At 32.6% G+C, this 21,645-nt stretch overlaps 1 protein-coding gene across 1 annotated transcript in view; it reads right to left on the reverse strand.

Moving 5' to 3' along the window:
• Window positions 1–2,922: 2,922 nt before the first annotated feature.
• Window positions 2,923–21,645, reverse strand: part of LOC132716114 (uncharacterized) — a 37,560-nt gene continuing 18,837 nt past the window's right edge. The window contains exons 3-4 of the mRNA XM_060699291.1: window positions 8,067–8,279; window positions 2,923–3,133 (exon numbers count right to left, since the gene is read on the reverse strand). Of these exons, the coding sequence (XP_060555274.1) occupies window positions 2,931–3,133; window positions 8,067–8,279 (416 nt within the window). The 3' untranslated portion in view covers window positions 2,923–2,930. The remainder of the gene's footprint in view (window positions 3,134–8,066; window positions 8,280–21,645) is intronic.

Raw genomic sequence — 21,645 nt, forward strand, 5'->3', positions numbered from 1 at the left:
GCCTAGCATCAAATGGGAAAAAAATTGCCTAGCATCAAATGGGAAAAAAACTGCCTAGCATCAAATAGGAATAAGCTACCTAGCATAAAATGGGAATGTACACACTTGCAGAAACAAGAGGGCCATGATGGCCCTGAAGTCGCTCACCTGTATATAGGCCTCTGGAGCGGGGCCAGTTTAAACCCCAGGGCTTTTATTTGAACAAACTTGGTAGACACCCATTAGAAGATGTTTCATGCTAAACATCTAAGGTCTAGCTCGTTGGGTTTTTAAAAGAAGATTTTTTCAAGTGTTTTCTTTACACATATAGATAAAAACAATGACACACCTGGGGCAGGGCCAGTTTTGACCCCAGGGCTTTTATTTGAACAATCTTTGTAGACACTTACTAGAAAATGTTTCAAGCTTAATATCTTAACTCTAGCTATTCGGGTTTTTTCAAAGAAGATTTTTAAGTTTTTGCTATACACATATAAGGAAAATCAATGTCCCACCGGGATGGGGCCAATTTTGACCTCAGGGCTTTTATTTGAACAAACTTTGTAGACACTCACTAGAAGATGCTTCGTGCTTCATATCTTAACGCTAGCTATTTGAGATTTTTCAAAGAAGATTTTTTAAGTTTTTGTTATACACATATAAGGACAATGAATGACCCCCGGGGCAGGGCCAATTTTGACCCCAGGGCTTTTATTTGAACAAACTTGGTAGACACTCACTAGAAGATGTTTCATGCTTAGTATCTAAACTCTAGCTATTTGTTGTTTTTTTTTCAAAAAAGATTTTTTAAGTTTTTACTATACACATATAAGGAAAATCAATGACCCCCGGGGCGGGGCCAATTTTGACCCTAGGGCTTTTATTTGAACAAACTTGGTAGACATCCATTAGAACATGTTTCATGCTAAATATCTTAGCTCTAGCTCTTTTGGTTCTTTAAAAGTCGATTTTTTAAGTTTTTACTATATGCATATAGGGAAAATCAATGACCCCCTGGGGCGGGGCCATTTTTGACCCCAGGGCATTTATTTGAACAAACTTTGTAGACACTAACTAGAACATGTTTCATGCCAAATATCTAAGCTCTAGCTCTTTTGGTTTCTTAGAAGAAGATATTTAAAGTTTTTTCTTTTGGTTGCCATGGTAACCAGAGTTCTGCATGGAATTAAATTCTTTGAACAATTTTCAAAGGTGACCACCAACAGAACATTCCTGTGAAGTTTGGATGAAATTGGCTAAGTGGTTTATAAGGAGATGTCATTTAAAGTAAAAGTTTACGGATGCCGGACGGACGGACGCCGGACAAAAAACGATCACAAAAGCTCACCCTGTCACTTTGTGACAGGTGAGCTAAAAAGTGTATAGCATCAAAGGGCAATGAATTTCCTAGCATTAAAATCCTTGCTATGTACCATGCATTTAAAATTAAATTGAAAATTTGATAAAATATGTGGGTATATTCCATTGTCAGTTGTTGGAAATTGATTTCAGGGGTTCTCCTTTTTCTGCTATATTTTCACCTTTAGAAAGTTTTGAAAATTCAAAGAAAAAAAAATCACTGCATGTTTGCAAATTGGCTGTTTTAGTAACTATATCATGTTAATTCTTGATAAAATCCTACTCATTTACTGTCGAATCAATCAAATTTAATAGTCTTCCCTTTCTTTCAAATATAAAAATATGTGAATATTTTAGACTAAGTATGGTAATTGCATTTCCTCCTTACAGCATGTACATTTATTCAGTATACTATGGTAGGCATATTTTTTCAACTTTTACCTGATAAAAATACTGAAGTTGCATGCATAATAACTAGAGGAATCATGCATGGTTAGTACCTGCCTAATTTTCACACTGAAATGTTTTTTTTCCTTGTTACACCAACCTCAAAATAGACTACCCTTTGAAGTGTTGATGGTTTCGTAAGACTAATTAATATACCACACTGTGCACCCAAAATAAAGAGCACGTCCCGATAAAAATGATTTTTTTTATCGCAAGTCAGCTAAAAAAACGTACTTTGCATTTGCCGCTGTATTTCTCTTTAAAACCTGGTATTTATGGAAAATGAAATAGAGTCTGACTAACAGAAATAGGAATGTTGTATAATTCAAAAGAAAAAAAAGTTCGTTTTTTTCACCCTCGCCATTACACAGGCACTCAGACTCGATATTTACATTTCAATTTGTACGTTTTCTGTGTCAGTACTTACTTATACATACAGTCATTATGGTTTACAGATAGAAGTACAAAAATTGTTTTCTCTAAGTCCATTTTTCGATGTGTTATCCCTTCACCTGCTAAATTTGTCTAATGGAACTGCCCGACTTTGATTTTGGATCAGTCCATTCAAATTGTCCGAGGGTGAAATATTCAGAAATTGACTACCAACAGTTTTGAGACCGAGCATACGGCACAAATGTGTGTTTACTGGTAGCGAGGGCTAGTCACTCTCGGTTCTCAGAGATTAAAGGTTAAGAAATCCCTTTTATTGGTGATTACACATATAACGGGCTATAACAAATTCACCAAATTACAAAAAAAAACATGGAAATTTTGTATTTTATCACAAAATAACAAAGCAGGCTTTTCTAAATCTTAGGAAACTATCTTCCTTTAGGAAACTATTAGGCCAAACAAAAACTGTTTAATTTCTTAGGTGTGGTTTTTAGGCCACAAATATTCTACAATTTTATCAGTTCTACATAATTCTTATATATTCTTGTATATAAATCTCTACAGTCTGAGGTACCATAGTTTTGTAACTCATGGCTTACAACTTATAGTATAATTTTTTTCCATTGAAACAACAACTATTGCATTATACAGCTATTATCACATTCTCTTCAAAGAAGACTTTTGCAAAATAATTTCAATATGGAAGTTCAAACATATTAATAACATTTGGTTTTTCTCCTACAATCTATCCACTATTTGTAGTAGTTTGCAAAATATTTATTGATACATGCCACATACGCATGAAACCAACCATAAATTACATCAGGCCTATGCCACTTATCTGTACTTACCACAAAGGTGTGTTTTCCAAGATTTTTCGGATTTTGCCGTAGACGTATTTGCCAGTATACAGTAACATTGGAAGAGAGAATGATCACAAACGGTTCATCAAAACCTGAAAGAAACAACAGTCCGTCTAAACTATTATAATAATATCACAATTTCTTGCAATTATTTCTTGACAAATCAGTAGCTTTTTTTCAGCATAATTATTGTAAATAATGAAATTTATGTGAGCTCAAGGGAGGATTCTTCGCATATCAATAATCAATTTTTTGTACGAAGTATAATAAGAGCTGTAAATTTGTCAACACACTCTCAATTATTCCATTAAGTTTGATGGTACTGTAAGAGTCTTGAAAAAAAAAATTTAAGTTTTACAAAGGGGAACAATTCAGTACAAAAATAACCTGTTAAAGAGTTATGGGTCTTGATTAGTGACCTTAAAATATCATTTGATGCCATTTTGTGATGATACAAATGAATTCATGGTTGTGAAAAAATAGAAACGCATACAAAATCTTAACAGCCAATAATAAGATATTATTCAGAGTTTTAAAGGCCCATTATGCCTCAGAAATACTTTTATTTTTATTTCTCAAAAGCTTTTTATGTTTGTTGCACATGTTCTGCTAGAGTTTCCAAAAAGTACCTAAACTTTCTTTTTCATCTGTTGCTGTTTGGCAATTAGTACAGTTATAGTGAATTGGTATTTTGTATGGAAGTCAAAATACTACTTTGTTTATATTTTACTACTTATATAACAAACTCTTTCACATTTATCACTTAAAGTTCTTCAGGTGATAAGTATCTAATATTGTCTAAAATTCACTATTTAAACGTTAAAAAATTCATGTTTAAAGAAGAAAAAATGAATTCATTTCTGACACAAAATGCGCCTTAAATCCCATTCCATTCAAAGATATAGAAGACAAAGTGCATTCTACATTATTTTGCCCAAACTTTTATTATGGCAATAGTTTTTTTCTTAAATAATCAATAAAATTCAGATTTTTTGTTATCGAAAATATCAAAGGTAATAAAATCTATATTTTATATGAAACCACTTAATTTTGTGGCCAATGAACTTAATAAAGATTCTATCAAATAAAGATATCTCAAGAATATTAAAAAATATCAGTTTATTTTCTACATACATGAATACGTTTGTTGTTTTTTAAACTAACAAAGTTCTAAACTTCTTTTGAAATAACCTCTGAACTGTTACAAGTAACCTTTAGCCTGATGGCAAATAACTGAAAATGCAGCCAGGGCGCAGAAACTAAGATCCAACAGCTCAAATCAGTCAGCACTATTCGATAGTCAGTCAGTATTTCTTTTGAAATTCTCCTTAAAATTGATGTATGGCTTAGTCCAAATTGTTTGATGGACAAGTTCATTTAAGATATCTAGCATATTAAGGGTAAACCCACTAGTCCATTGTCATCCTAAATGAAATGAAATAGCCCGGAACGTTGAGATTATCAAACCATCCGGAAAAATTTGCCCCTCCCTGAATGGTAAAATCGCAGCTAAATTCCCTGTACTGGCATATCACCAACTATCTTTGGCACCAAAATGAAACCTCTGCATTGAACCGGCAGTGCAGTGACAAACAGAAGTGTAAACTTGACCCAATTTCCCCCGCTTTTTTTTTCATGCGCTCGCTACACAGTCAACAGTAAAAAGTCCGGTCAGACTGGACAGGACATGCAGCCTGACTGACGCCTCAATTTTTACTAGTGTCATAGGAAAGTCTTTCGTCAATCACTTAGAATAACTTGATGAAATCATTATCAATACATATATTAATACACATTCTCATTTTATCTGGGAAAAAAAAAACGAAACCCATCAAAAAATAAGTTGTATTTAAACAATAATTTGTCATTTTATTCCATAACAACCATGCAGAAGAAATATCCCAGCTTTGCATACTTGCCATGTAACTAGGCCGTGTTTCTTAATAGAGATATTGATCACCCAAATCTGCTGTAATTCTGCTGGGTTAGCCTTTAGAATCTATTACTAGTAACTTTCTCATCTTATTAATCCATTACTAATAACAATGAATAAGAAAAACAAGAAGAATGCCATACAAGGGTAGTTTAGGGTAGTTTAAAGGGAATTGGTCTTCAATGGGTACATTTTTCCGTATTAAGTGTTTCAAATATTGATAAAAACTATAGAAATGTATCATTTGGATATTCTTATGAAATATTACTTGAAAGAAAAAAATGTTGATAAAGTTCTAAGTGATTTAGTATGAACATTCGTCTGATGAATAAAAATATTTTGTTTACAACAATTTATTTTCTGCTATACAAATATATGTAATATCAGATCCTGTATCTCACAGTCACCAAAAACATCTATGTATAATTTTTTTGTGGTTTGTTTTTATGTCTAATACTAAATACTATCAACGTAATTACTTATTGTAACACAAACCTTCCATTATAGACCAATTCACTTTAAGGGATTTCAATATACTGACCAAACCATCAGTATAGACCCTGGCCCGAGTCTCAGACTGCATGGAAGTACAGACTGGCCTGGCTTTATACTGGTGGAGCAAGTCTGCTCTTGTAATCCCACTAGAATTATACACTGCTATTTTTTGTAATGAGCAAAACAAATTTACTACTTGCCAGCCAAGTTTTAATTGATACCTAAAAGACCTGGTGGTACAATTCAATAGCACCATAATGGTGGGCGACCATGAGTGGGGTGAAAGTCATCCCATGGGGGACAAGCAAATTAACTGAATTGATATCCCATATATTATGCCATATGCTACAAAAGTACTTGATTAAGGCTTCTCTTAGTGTTATGTACCTCAAAATATAAGTGAAATTGAATTGGTATCGATATAAAATCCACAAGAAATAAGCAATTGTCAAGCAAAATTAAGCTCCTATAGTAAAGCTAGGATGTCCTTTGAGATAAAAACAACATTAAGATATTATTTGAGCCGTGTCATGACAAAACCAACATAATGGGTTTGCGACCAGCATGGATCCAGACCAGCCTGCGCATCCGCCCAGTCTGATCAGGATCCATGCTGTTGGCTATCAGTTTCTCTACTTGTAATAGGGTTTGTAAGCGAACAGCATGGATCCTGATCAGACTGGTCTGGATCCATGCTGGTCGCAAACCCATTATGTTGGTTTTGTCATGACGCGGCTCATTTTGACAATGTGTATAATAAATGTCATATGGTCACTCATTTATAATACATTAGTGACTATTATTAAATTCATAAGCAGTGAAGTAGGAAACTTTTAATGTTCAATTTATCAAATTCATTTTCAAGAATGAACATAATTTAAATACTATCTCCCATGGCACTTGTATTCTGAGATGTACATCAATTAATTTAAACTTTTGATTGGAATCAGACTTTACCCAGATCCCAAAAACCAAAAACTAACACTAAAACATTATACAGTATGTTTCACATAAACATCATTTTCTTACTATCATTTAGAAATTTAACCAAGCACTTGTAAAAATTCTTGCCAAAAACAAAAATTTTGCTTTAAAAAATGCCTGTTTTTATCTAACAAAGGGCCATAACTCAATGACCCCAAGGTGGATTAAATGCACCTCATTTTCCTACTCAAAGTTACAGTTATGCCCAGTTTTATTAAATTTGGAAAAAATAAAATAAATACATGGATCACAACAGGGAGATGGGCAGACAACATCAATTTTTAAGGATCTCCCTTTTGAATTTATATATAACAAGAGCTGTCGGTAGGACAGCACGCTCGACTATTCTAAGTGCTTGATAGTAAAAGAGCCTTGATAATGTTAAATTTTTTAAGTTCACAAAAGGGCTAATTTTTTTTATATAAATTCATGTTATAGGCCTTAGAGATAGTCTAATTATACAGTATTGGCTTGACTATTCGGAAGGTAATGTCACAAGGGTGTTTTATTGAGTATAATAATACTAATTACCTATGAATACATAAATTTGACAGAAAAGGTACAAACGCTTATGTTATTAAGATGTTTTATCAAGTAAATCACTGCTTTATTATTATGAATGCATAAAATTGTCCCAAAAAAGGCACAAACCCTTCAGTAGTTATTGAGATAACAGCTTACAAGCAAAACTTTACCATGAATTTCTAAGTTGAAAAAGGGGAGAAAAATCAGCCTGAATGCAAGATAGAATTATGGATCTTTGTCAGTGACCTACAATTATGACCCTAAATGCATATGTGAAGTTTTAAATAAATATCTTTAATAGTTATTGAGATATGTAAAACTTGCATGTAAACATTATCAAAGAGACTAAGTAGAAAAGGGGATATGAATCAGCCTTAATGCAAGATAGAGTTATGGAACTTGGTCAGTGACATACAATTATGACCCTCAAATTATGACCCTAAGTGCATGTGTAAAGTTTCAAGTAAATATCTTTGAAGACCTTTAACGTTTAACCAAAATTTCTAAGTTTCAAAGGGGCAAATAATTCTGCAAATATTGCCGGCAGAGTTATGCAATTTTGCAAACTGATGAACCTTGTTACTATAAAAAAGTATTTTAAATTTCAATTGAATATCTCAAGCAATAACTGAGATATTTGACTTTACAAAAAAACTTTAACCAAAATTTCTAAGTTAAAAAGGGGCATAATTCTGTCAATATTGTAGGCAGAGTTATCCAACTTGTCAATATGATGTACCTTGTTACTATAAATAAGTATTGTAAGTTTCAATTGAATATCTCAAGTAACAATTGAGATATTTGACTTTACAAAAAACTTTAACCAACGCAGACGCCGACGCGGATGCTGACGCCGACGCCGGGGCGACTACAATAGCTCTCATATTCTTCGAATAGTCGAGCTAAAAAGTAATAAATTTATTCTTGTATCCCACTGACCAAAGGAACTTTTGTCAAATAAATGGAAATGTTTCAATGGCATAATTAAAGCTTCAGCTATTTTAGATAGTATAGCTTGATAAGGGTTAATTTTAAAGGATATGGTCTTATTAATTTTTTAAACTTAATCAAATTAACAAAGAACCAACCTTTTTTCTCAAAGTCATTCAATAGCAGTTCAACATTCTGTTCTTTGCTTCCTTGGTAATTTATTACATGAATTTCAGCGCCTGATTTTCTAGATGTTGCGTTGGTCATGCATCCCGAGGTAGGGAGAATCTCCGCCTCCAGAAAGGCAGAGGCCAGATCAGGGTTAAATGGAGAGCTTACTTTGCACGGCATCTCTGAGAGGCGCCATCGTCCTGTAAATAAAAGAATGATTACATATTGAGCACTTGTCGGAACAATATAAGCCTTGAATTCAGAACATTTAAACGTTGCCCATTTTAATAACAAAACATTTAATTTGTACACACAACAGTATCGAATTAGGTCTGACAGACTGGAATTGCAATGCAAAGGCCTAATCCAGCAGGCTTCTTATTTTCTCTATTTATATTACAGCAGATTCTTATTTTTCTCTATTTTAATGTGCAAGCTTCTTAGCAAACAGGCACACAGTTTAAACACAATGTTTGTTTGTTTGTTTCATTTTACGCCTTTCCTCAACAGTATTTCAGTCATTAGGCGGATAGTTTCCTAACCATTGTTCCTGGAAAGTTACACCAGTACTAGATTACCTTCCTCCATGCTAAACTACCAAAGCATCTCCCGGGGATCGAACCCACGCCAGTGAGGTAACTGGATAAGAAGTCATTTAATCTTATTACTTCATAACCAATGTTGATAGATTGTTCATTTCCAGTAAGATGTTTTTGTATTAAAAATTTTATACCAGTAATAAGACAGCATTATTTGAATTTTAATTACTGCAAAATTGTCGAGGAATTTCAAATTTGTAGAAAATTTCAATTGAAGCTTTCTCATTCATGTTCAAAACATATTTTTTTCTCAAATATCAAAATTCTACGACTTTACAGGGATATAAATCTGAGCCTATATTACTTTTCCAGGTAAAAATTGGTAGCAGAGACGGGTTTGCGTGGTTTCATATATAGCAATATATATACATATGTCAAATAAAAAGAAAGTACACCCAATTTTTGTAATATAGCTTTTGCAATACTTTCATTAAGCCTGAAGTACTCTTTCATAACACGGACAGCATAAAGTTGAATATTCATGACAGAAATGTCAATAAATAATTTATTAGCAGCTTGGCTTAAAAACTAGCTAATACTATTGACTTAACAACACTGTGTACTAAGCTTATATTACATTTCGATATTTTCGTGAGAAAATGCACCTCAACACAAAAGGTGTCACGATGAAATACTTCAAAATCATACAAGAAGAAAAAAAAAAATATCCAATAATTATGTATTTTAATTAAAGGAAAACTACTTCAAAAGTGTCAAAAGTAATACAAACATAAAACATAGAACAAAAACTTTTGTAAGATTTTAATTTCGTACCAAAGAGTGTCATCAAAAGAAATAATTCATAAATTATGTTCAAAAGTAGAGATCAGTAATCAGTCAAATTTGCCATATAATAAACAAACAACCATGCTGGAGTATTGGGTGGTCTTTATTAATCTACAAAAACAGCTAAATGTCATGTAGAAAACCTATAACATTTCTCTAAAATCGGCTTTACAACCTGGTTAAAAAAGGTAAATTAACCTTATGATAAATACAGAACGACTGTGTCAATACTGTCCTATCCCGTACCTTTACAGGATCTCACATACGCCAGTATCAATGAGAAATCCCGCCAAAAAAACAACCACACAATGAATGGTATAGGAAATAGCCTGATATCAGTCTACATCTCCGGTACACCATTCATCTAATTACATTGGTTTCTATTTTTCTCATTCACATTTTTCCCGTAGTTCATCTAGTTCAAACTAATTGAACTTCTGGGTATCGAAGAAAAAAACCATGACTGAGGCCAATACTTGATGCAAAAAGAGATCATCCATGCGTTATGTAATTATTTTATTATCATATAACAACTTAATCATTTTTTTCTTCTTTATATTTTCAAGATATCATAATTTGAAATTTCAATTCATTTAATGCATCTTTATGAAATATTTTTTTTTCCCCAACAGGAAACTTAATTTTGAAATACCACTAAATTGAATAATTTTGTCCTTTGAACACTGTCAATTATGTCCAGCAAATACTATAATTGCTTTGAATAGATATGAAAGGTGAACCTGCTGGATGCGTCATTTCATGAACCTAGCTTGCAATATTTGCCGTTTAACTTAACAATGCACAGAATCCTTAAGTAACGGAACAAAGTCTCATAAGTCAATAATGTTTCATTTCATACAAGAGACCATCTGAAGAATCAGACCACCTTTACAATTTATACACACCGGTCTCTATGAACAGATTAATGCAACATTATGCATTTAAAACATATTTATAAAGGTATTAAAGACATACAAATACCGAATAAAATGCTCAAAACTTTAACAAACAGCTAAAAGCAGGTTGCATCAAGAAACAATTTTTATATTAAATAAACCCTGAAAATCTGCTACATATTCCATATCACATGACTGTGAATATGTTAACATTTCTTAAAATATTAAAATTCATTTTTTTTCTCAAAACAAAACTATTAAATATGTGCTGTGGTTACTGAATGTGTGGAGCAAATAAGAATTCACATCTTGATCAAGCTATACAATTTTATAAATCTAACCTTCATTGTTTTAAATATATATGAATATAATAAATTAGATACGGAGTGTTTTACAAGAGGTATAAAAATGTTCAAAACATTTTCCAATCTAAAAAAATGTAGATCTAGATTACTTTTTCCCCCAATTTGATCCACATTATTTTAAATGTTACTTAAAGTATAGCTCTAACAATTCAATTATTGTTGAGAAATAATTACTAAACCTAAGGTCATTGTATTTCAAAATAAAGTTTATAAAGCGGAATAATCCGCCAGCAATTTCCATTGACCTTCAACAAATGAAGAATCAAGTTTATCCATTAGAAGTGCTTGTTTAGTATCAAATGTCAATCACTTGTTGAGAACGAAATTCCTGGGTCAATGATTCTTTACACAAAACATGTTATCGAACATTTAAGGTCACCTATTTAGGTTATCTTTCTTAACCAATTGCTAAACAGCGTAAAGAATTTTTAACCTGCGGATTTGCCTGCAAACTTGATGAAATTTTTGCAGTTTTTTTATTGAAAGGTGATGATTACACGGTATAACTGAATTTTCCGGTATCTTATCAACTCCGCAATTTACATCCTATGTTTATCCAATGTTGATAGCGGAATAGCAGTGTGAGCAAGCATCGGAGCTTGCATTTTCCTCTATAGCAAAGAACATCTAAGAGGGTACACTGGGTAGATCATTAAACAAGCAGATTATGTCATAACCCCGTCACCTTCCTTTTCTCTGCGCCAAATTTCCTATTCTTATATCCCATATGTACATCAAGATGTCACAACTACATAGGTACTCTTAAAACACAGGTATGTCAAAGCCAAACATTCTGAATAAAGTCTATGCTGATAATCTTTTTCCATTGAATTAAATTACAGTTTCTTGTCAAGTTTAGCATTTCAATATTTTCACGTTAAACATTATTTTTTAGCATACTGGCACCCAATAGATGTTATTTGGAGCCAGGCAAATGTGGGTTTTTCCAAGATAATCCCCCATCCACCCATAAAAACAAACTTTTACTGTTGCACTATCGGTCACAACAGATAAGTTAACCTGTTGTGCTTATTTTTGGCACTGCAACTGTAAAAGTGTGTTTGTACCCCCGAATTAGCTGGGAAAATCCAAAAATATTCTAAATTTTGGAGTAAGTCTTATATGACAGAATTAATTATATCACTTGTAGGATTAGGGCCTACAGTGTTGAAAGTCAAGCATTTTTCATAGATCAGTTAACCAGGTTAATCACAAAAATTTGAGAACCCTTAGGCTTGTTCAATCATGTCTTCGCCATATTAAACACCAGATGTGGATACTTCTAAATTCTGACCTACGGGTATCCACAAAAAACCACAAAAAATTAGTGCCCCACAAAATGATAATGAATTTCCAGTATTTTTCAGGCATGATCGGGCACCCAATAGTGAACCCAACAATTTCCCCTTATCTACCTCCTTCCATTTTAATTGAAATCCAAAGTCCCTGTTTGGAACTCACAGTGGATTTGCTTCCCGAAACTTAAACCACCTGTCAACAGAGTCCTGTAATCTTAAATTGCATCCATTTTGTTTACCATAAGACTTATACCTCATCGTAGTATTAGACCAAACAATTTTTCTGTCACATGCTGCTTAATAAGCATTTAAAATATGCAGCATATGTTTGTTACATATAACTAAATGACTGTACATAAAAAAAAGTTGTACAAGAATGCTATTTTTTTGTCTATCTGAAGACAGGAACTTTAAATCATAAGACACAAAGTTTATTTCCTGAAAAAAGGCTGAAAAAAATAGATAACAGGTTAAAAAACATTGTGATAATATTTTGCAGCTGAATTAGTCAGTCGTCAATTAACAAGAACTGTAAAACCATTTCCTGTACATTAAAACAATCGAAGACTTCTTGTACAAAAATTTCTACAAATTTATTTTTTACGAAGCTAAATAATGTCTCATAATGAAGCTGGACTATTATTTGTATATTTAAGCCAATGTAAGTATTATTTTAAATCTATGCAAATAATTGTTTTTTTTTAAATGAAGTAAATATTTACCATATCGCATTTAACCCTTTACCTCATATATACGCCGAAAAACGCACTTTCAACCCCCCCCCCTTTTTTTTTAGGCCTGAAAATAGTGAAAAATGTCCTATTTTTTTGGGCCCCAAACACGTTTTCAATTTGAGAAATGTTGCTTAAAAAAAAGTGAGCACTTTTTAGGCACCGCCCCCCCCAGTCCAAAAGATACATCAGGGGGTTTGCCAGAAGGGGGATGTGCCCCCTTCGTTTGGGGGTTTGAAGGGGGGCGAAATCCCCCCTCATCGCCAGAAAATTTCGGACTTGTGAGAGGCTTAAAATGACCCAGGTCAATCATAAGGTAAGGTGTAACCAACGCTGAAAAGCCTTTGACTCTATCTCAATCCCTTGAGAAGTTCCAGCACTTTGAAAATAAATTTTGATGGAAAAAATCGAGGCAAAATAGTGATTTTTGCAATTTTTGAGATGTCCCCTTGTTGCCATCCGGTAACAGGAAATTTAAGACTGAGCATTGTCGTTACAAAAGGCAATGGTCCAGTCAACATTTGTGCCAAGTTTGATTTAGTATTGAAGCATTTTTCATAGCAGTTTGAACTTGTAAGAGGAGGCTTTTCAGTGAAAATGGCCATTTTTCACAAATATGCTCATGGGGGAAAGGGTTAAAGAGATCCCACTGAGGTCAAAAAGCCTAAAACATAAAAATTTGAATTTCTTGGATACAGACGGATGGACACACAGAATGCTCCCCATTTTTGAAGTTAGAGCATATGAAAAAAAAAAAAACTTATGAATGGGAGTGTTTGCCTTAAACTTGAAACAAAAATGAATTTCATAAACCCGATGATAGCTAAATCTGCAGTTTTTTCTTGTTCGTATTTTCAGTGTTTAACTTTAATGTGTAGGGTTACAAGATGTTCTTATACTTTATAGGGACGTAGAATGGTTTAAACTTAACAAAGGCAATTAACTGAAAATTAATGTGGAAACCTTAATTAAACCTTGTGTATAACTGTCACCTTATTCATGGTGACACGTTTATATATTCATGATTTTTATTGTTTTTTTTTTACGTCATTTATAATTTATTACGATGTGAAAAATGTCTTTTTAAACGAGGCTCTTTTTGGTTATTTTACTTTTATCTGCGTCATCAATGTTTTTTCTTTATTGCTGCTACTGTTACTAACTGACAAACCGACTTAAATCATCAATTAAAAAAAAAATAGAACAAAACAAACAAAAACAACAAGCCAGGGCACTTTATATAGTTATCAATTATTTTCACCTAAGTGATTACAAATGGAACGCTCAAATTAAAACATTAGCTTCAGTGATGCTGAAAGAACCATTATTGGTAAAAAAAACATAACTATTCTTGTTTAATCTACCGTGAAAACAACCTTTATAACATTTATAAATACCGGTTCATCCAAAAATCTTTTCAGAAGACTGACAGACGTAACATCATAAACTTATATCACCCATACCAGAGCAAAGATTTGCAGTAGAGTAAAATACTAATGTGTTTTACAGTCTCTCTTAAAGACTTATATCCTGCTCAAACCAAATATGAAAAGACATTGCCACCAGTATAGAGACTGACATTTTACAGACATCAAATCCCATGCACTTATATTATTTTACTGACATTAAATCCCACCTTGTCCCATAATTTATATTGACATGATATCCCGAACACTTACATTAATTTACTGTCCCATAATTTAAAATGACATGATATTCTATACAGTTATAGTATTTAACTAAGATTAAACCCTGTCATGTTCCTTTAATTTATACTGACATGATATCCCATACACTTAAATTATTTTACTGACATTAAATATCACCTTGTCCCATAATTTATATTGACATGATATTCTATACAGTTATAGTATTTAACTAAGATTAAATCCTGTCATGTCCCATAATTTATACTGCCATAATATTTCATACACTTATAGTATTTAACTGACATTAAATCCCCATCCTGTCCCATAATTTATACTAACATGATATCCCATTCCCTACATTCTTTACTCACAGTAAATCCCATCCAGTTACATAATTCATACTGACATAAAATCTAATCCTGCCACTAATTTATACTGACATGAAATTGCTACTGACTCCAAGCACATGATTGTTGTAATGGCTTGTAATGTTCTCAGAAAGAGATCTAACCAGTAACCAGTGTATGAAGTGGATTGGGATGACTCTACAACTTGGACAAATATTGCAGTATAAGAAAACACCACAAAACCAAACCACGGATTTAAAGACCAGACTATAAAGCCAACTGAAATATCGATAGAAAAATGTGTGATATATATATATCTGAAATGGAAAAATAATGGCAACAGCTTTGTAAACATGTGATATTTTTTTCAGAAATAATTATGCCGACAAAGCTATGAATTAATTTTCAGCTTTCAATTTATAGAAAATGATATAGAAAATGATATAGAAAATGATAGCATTATACTACAGTTAAAGAAAGGTCTTAGTTATTACTGTTATGACAAAATCCTTGCAAAATTGACGATGGAAAAAAAAAGTTTTAGCATTCACAATTTTTCCGTTGCAGTGGCTTAAACCTGCAAATATTTAACCTTTACCCCTAAAATCTGAACCAGAACGGGTCTCATTTTACGGAAATTTTCTAAGTAAGTTTGGACTGAATGGTGCAGACCATGATCAGACAACACTAATGAATCTCTTGCATAGGAGGGCGAAAGGATTAAATTAATGATATGAGCCGCATCATGACAAAACCAACGAAATGCATTTGCGACCAGCATGGATCCAGACCAGCCAACACATCCGCACAGTCTGATCAGGATCCATGCTGTTCACTATCAGTTTCTCTATTTGTAATACAGTTTGTTAGCGAACAGCATGGATCCTGATCAGACTCCATGCTGTTGGTTTTGTCATGGCTCATATTTTCATTAATAAGAGCATTTTACTCTCTTGGCATTATTGTAACAGTACTGGACACACAAAACCTGCGTATTTCGCGTAGTTGCCAAGAACACGCTCTGGCCCTTTGTAAAGTGCACAAGGACAACTGTTGAGCTACTGTACTATACATTGAATAATAATTTTTTAACCGCACTGACCAAAAGTTATACAGGCTCTCATTCATATCAGATATAAGTTAAGTATCAGATAATGGAAAGAGATAAATCGCTTGAATTACCATGAATTTTAACAGTCCATTTTAAATATCATTCTGTCTCGAAAATGTTTGAGCATCAACTACCTCTCCCTACATAATTGATAACACAACGAAACAGAAACATTGCTGCTAAGTTTTCCTAGCTATGCTTTATAAATCTGCACATCTTTATGTGTTGATGATTCTAATCAAAAGAGTTCCATCTTATAGAATTAAGATGGGGGAAAAAAACAACTCCTAAATAAATAAACACTGGGCCACACACATAACATTTATAGATTTTACCGCTGGAAATAATCATGTTTTTATTAACCTATGTATGCTTCCATACAGAGATACTTCGTCTCCTGCTATTTTATACAAAGGAGCCTCAGTCAAGAAAAAGGCGCTTTGAAGACTACTGATTCATGCCTGATTAAATAAATAATGCCATATAGTATCCTAATAGTTCAAGCTTTAAATTTATTTACTTTCAATGCTTTTAGTTTTTTCATTCATCCACATTCAAAACCACAGGGGACACCTACCCATTGAGAAATATATTTAATTCCTCTACAATTTTAAACAAATTTCCAGTTATAGCCTATCATCTGACAGTATTTACATCAGCTCTTGCCACAGGCCACTCAGAGCCAGGTCACTGGTTTTAGAAAAGCTGATATATATATCTTTGCATATTCAAATTACTTTGTTCTTGTATTTTCTCAGTTTTTGTTTTTTTTGTTTTTTTTTTTTGCAACTTTTCATCTAGCTGGTCTCCAAGGACATTGTTTCCATACTCCAGATATTTGTCTTAGTAAAAGTACAACTGTAATTAAGCAAACAGTTACTCAATTACCTCCCTTTTAAATATACTCTCCAACTCAGGAGGCAGAATTGGAATCTGATCTTTAAATATTAGACTTAACAACTGTCAGGGAAAAAAAAACCTCTTCATTTCCATATATGGTAAAATAAAAGCATCTGAAATATTGGTTTAATGTCAACAAGTGAATTTCTGCTGATACAGCAATTTTCTTTTGCAAATGTAAAAAAAACAACATAGCTATGTTAATTTTGGGTACATGCATTGATGAATTATCATGAAAAACTACTCTCCCTTAAGAGCAAATTACGGTGCTATTTTTCTATAGGATCAATGATCGTAATAATGTTTCATTTGCCCTGTATTATGCATTATATCAAATAAACAAATAAAATATCATGTAGCTATGCAAAATTTAATGACCATACGTTTATGAAGTTTGGGGATCCACCAAGCATTAATTTATCTGAATACATGTATATACTACATAATAATTATTTATACAAAGTTATACTAATTCACTGATTGAAAAATTTAGAATGAAAGCTCTATTGGACATCTTCTCAGCAATTTGTTTTAATGTTGTTTTTTTTTTAAACTGCAATATTTTTAGTAAAAACTGAGGCATCTTAAACAAGGAGCTTAAATTTTTAGCTAAAATGTGGCCATTTAGAAAAAAACACGATACTGTATTTTTAAAAGGTCTTTTGGTCAGCTTGGTTTTTGGTCAAATGGCAATTTTTTTTGGTGGCTGAAGACCCCAGGTGTCTCTCCATGATGCACACTTTATTTCAAGCAGAGCAAGCAAATGTGTAGAACCATTTTTTTTTGTAAGCCAGCTGATAATGTTTCCTCACTTGATAGAATCCAAAACCCCTGGTGGGATTCAGACCAATTATGTAAATAGTTCTGAGTCAGTAGCCATAACCACTTGGCCATTCCCTTAAAGCAAACTTAAACATCTTGAAATGATACAATTATCTGCAAGTCTATTATCTATATATAATATTTGTCAAAATGAGTTAATTTGTGAACGTAAAATGGACACGTCATACTCGGCAAAACTAATCCTTCTCAATTAAAAATTCTTCAATACCTTTTCACTTTACATGAAACAATTTTGCTTTCTGTTTTTTATGATTTTATGAATCAAGATTCCCAATGATAGATATTACTCCTGTGCTCCCCTCCCTGCACCCCCCCCCCCTCCCTTCTGCCAGTACACAAACATAAAACATTTATTCCTTTAAGACACCGTAGTCAATTTTTTATGGTATTCAATATTATAGTCACTATAAATTCCATCAAAGTCACTTTATCAATTTGCTTGTTTTTTTGAGCTTGCTCGATTGCAACTTTATTATTTGCTTTTGTTAGCATCCTTACAATTTGGCTCTCGTTCCTCATAATTTTTATTACCATGTAAAAAACTATCACAAGTTTATCACTGATTGGAGAAACACCCAATGTCCTCGTAAAATCCTCTTTGAATTCTATCAAAAAGCTCGGCTCAAAGCCTTAAAATAGTTCCCAAAGATACTTTACCAAAAAATCGTCACATTTTGAGGGCAAGAAGTTTCACGGATGATTTTATGATTTTGTAAAAACAGGAATTTTTCCTAGAGAAGTAACCTAAAAAGAGGCCAATGATATCCTGAAAGGAGACCAATAATAACCTAAAAAGAAGCCAATAATAACTTGAAAAAGAGGCCAACAATATCCTGAAAAGAGGCCAATAATGGCCAAACCAGTGTGACCCAAAGCCAGACCAAAGAACAAAACCAATGTTCAGTCTAAGTATAAAGGACACACTCCACTTTTTTCAAAGCTGCATAGTAAGGATAATTAAAATTGATAAGGGGACATAATTTTACATATTTAAGTGCTTGTAAGATTTACTTGCCCTTGATAATGGTTTTCGTGATGGATAATTTTACGAAAGTGCCTGGCAAACTACCTGCCCTTGATAGTTTTTAAGTATTAAAAGTTTGATTTCTGAGAAAAATAGACCTACTGCATAAATGTTAACTTCTGCCGCCATGCAAACTTCAGGGTTAATGACAACTACCAACAACAACAAAACAAACATTCCATTACAAGGCTATGAAATGTTGTTGTTTTTTATTATATACAAATCAAACCACAAGGTTTTACACATTTTTTATGACTCCCATTATATATCCTGTGTATTGATTTCCATTAATTACAAAAATATCAAACTAACAAAACTTATTGTAGGGAAAAAAAAACAAGCATTTTTACGACTTGTTTTTACTTAGTCCCTTGATATGATCAAAATGTTCACTTTTAACGAGGAAATTTATTGCCATACCTCACAATAGTTTAATAATTAATTGCCACGTTTTTAGTGCTGCCCTTTCGGCTTTTTCTGAATACTATTGTCATGAATATAATTTATTAAAAGTACAAACATCTCCAATAACCGTTACTGACCTTGACCTTAAGCTTAATGAAGAAGATGAGCTTGGAAACATAATAAATACTAAAGTTTTATTAAAGAAGAAGAATAATGTAAACACCAATCCGCTCAATTTTTAAAAATTGCGTGTTTAAATTCATCTATTTTAATTTTCTGTGTAAAGATTCATTTATTTTAGTATCTTTATTTCTTTTTTCCTATTGTGAAATCGAGCTGGAAAATACTCGGAAAACAACAGCCTATTCTTTCTCAACCTTATGCAGTACTCTAGAAAAAAAAACAGAATTCTTTAATGGAAAAATGTTTGTTGTGCGATCAATAACGGCAGCATCTATAAGGGTGTGCGAAAAATATAACATTAGAATGTTTCCACACCAAAACTGGGTCAAGAGCATCCCACAATGCACCGTTTTTTGTGTTTTTAGAACAAGGAACTTTTCAAAAACGTAAAAGAAGCTCGAAGAAGCTTGAATCCTGGGAATCCTTTTCGTCTCATTGAACCAACAACAGCTCAGTATCTTCCTCAAGGTAATAGAAAAGTGTCCATAGAACAAGGATGAACCCACTGTTTTCATGCCCCCATCTAAGCTGTTTGGGCATAAAAACTCCTTAAATGAGAAAAACTTGAATGCTGCCCTACTTAACATGTTACTGAATGTGTACCATACTATATGTTTATAGCATACAGATTACCTGATTTACATTTGATTCAGCTATGTAGGACAAAATGACATCACAATTGTAGAATTAACATAAATTAGGTATCACTTACATATATTAAAAGCTTTGTTCAAGAGTCCTTAACCCAAACGCACTTTAAAACTCTGGTGGTTATAGAGTCACTAGTATGTTAAAAAGTAAAAATATTGTGAATTCAGAAATATTTTTTGTTCTGGGTCAGAATCTCACTTGGTATTGACTATTATAATGGTGATTGACCAACAGTTGATACTGGAAAAAGTTTAGGAAAAATATAAATCTGCCTAAAACACAAGACTGCCCCACTCTTATCATAAATTAAATGTTACAGGTAATTTCCGATGGATATTTATAGGAATTTCCTTGGGCCACGCAAGTTATTTATTGTTCATGCGAAGTAAGTTATAAGATTGAAATATAAGATTGAAAGGAATCATGACAAAATGTAAGTAAACTAATAATAACCTATTTGACTTTCACCCTTTCACTCACTATTTACCCTGAGATGAGCATATTAAATGTCACTTCATACAAAATAAAACAAACAAACTCGTCAATGAACCCAACCAGTCAAACTAAGCCTGCAACATTAACAATTTTGCCATTTTGGGTGTTTTTAGAGGATTCTGGTGGGGCTTTTTTTAACTATATATATATATATTTTTTTCTTTTTTTTCTTTTTTTTGTTCAATCACAAATCAGTCAACCAATTGTATAACAAACACAATCCCCAATAACTGGCAATAATTTGGTAAAAAAAAAGTATCAAATTTCCTGTATAGATAATCATGCTTTTAACAGCCAGTAGTTTAAGATACAAAAACAGTTTGGTTCTTTTTTATTTTACAAATGATAAAATTAATAAAGCCTGAAAGAACAAACATATCAAAATACAACGTCTTTCAGAGAGATATCCACTTTAAATGTAACAAGTTGTTATCAGTATATAATTTCAGGGTCAAGTACCTTAAAGTATTTGATACAAGGTGTAAGATAGCCTCTTTGATCTGGGAAGACCTCCCATTTAGAGTAAAACTACAATATTAGAGGCTCTTGCTGGAACAGGTTCTTCTTTTTTTTCAGCAAACTCACGCTCAGATACCAAATTACCAGACACACCATCTGCTCATACTTTTTTTATTTAACAAATTATCTAAAAATATATTCTAAAATTTATAAAATATCACCATTTCATAATAAATGGTTTACAGTCAAGTGCCATAAATCTTGTCCGTCTAATTTCAAAATAGTATCGTCTCCTTCTTTAAACTACTATGCACCAATACAACCAAACTTAATGCTGACATACATGTACATAAAAAACCTTGAAACTTAATAAAAATTCTAGAAAAGGGGTTGCATGAGTCGATGCTGTAGCAGGCAGCAAGCTTAGGGTTAAAACTAGTTGAAAATCGTAGATTTCACTGGCAGTTTTTGCCACAAGTATAGAGCTGCCACCTTGGCCACTGCCTACCATTATCCATGCAGTTTCAAGAAATTATCCCCAAAATTGACTGAACCCAAAAATAGCAAAACAGCATATCTAGGGTTTAAAATTCCTACCCTTTATTAATTAGAATGATTAGTGCAGATTAAAATTAGAGTTAATTTAGTAAATTTAGTGGTAGAAGAAATCTATATGTTAATTAATTAAGATTATCAGTTTTTGTGTCTGATCACTTGGAATCATGTAATACTAAGTTCATTCGATTTGAACATTTTAAAACTTAAAAGTTGTTATAACGATAATTGTCACCTATTTATATTTTACAGAATTTCTCAAATTTTTT

Source organism: Ruditapes philippinarum, unplaced genomic scaffold (assembly GCF_026571515.1).
Source record: "Ruditapes philippinarum isolate M1 unplaced genomic scaffold, ASM2657151v2 ctg87_1_1_1_1, whole genome shotgun sequence".
In the NCBI taxonomy this organism is placed as follows: domain Eukaryota; kingdom Metazoa; phylum Mollusca; class Bivalvia; order Venerida; family Veneridae; genus Ruditapes; species Ruditapes philippinarum.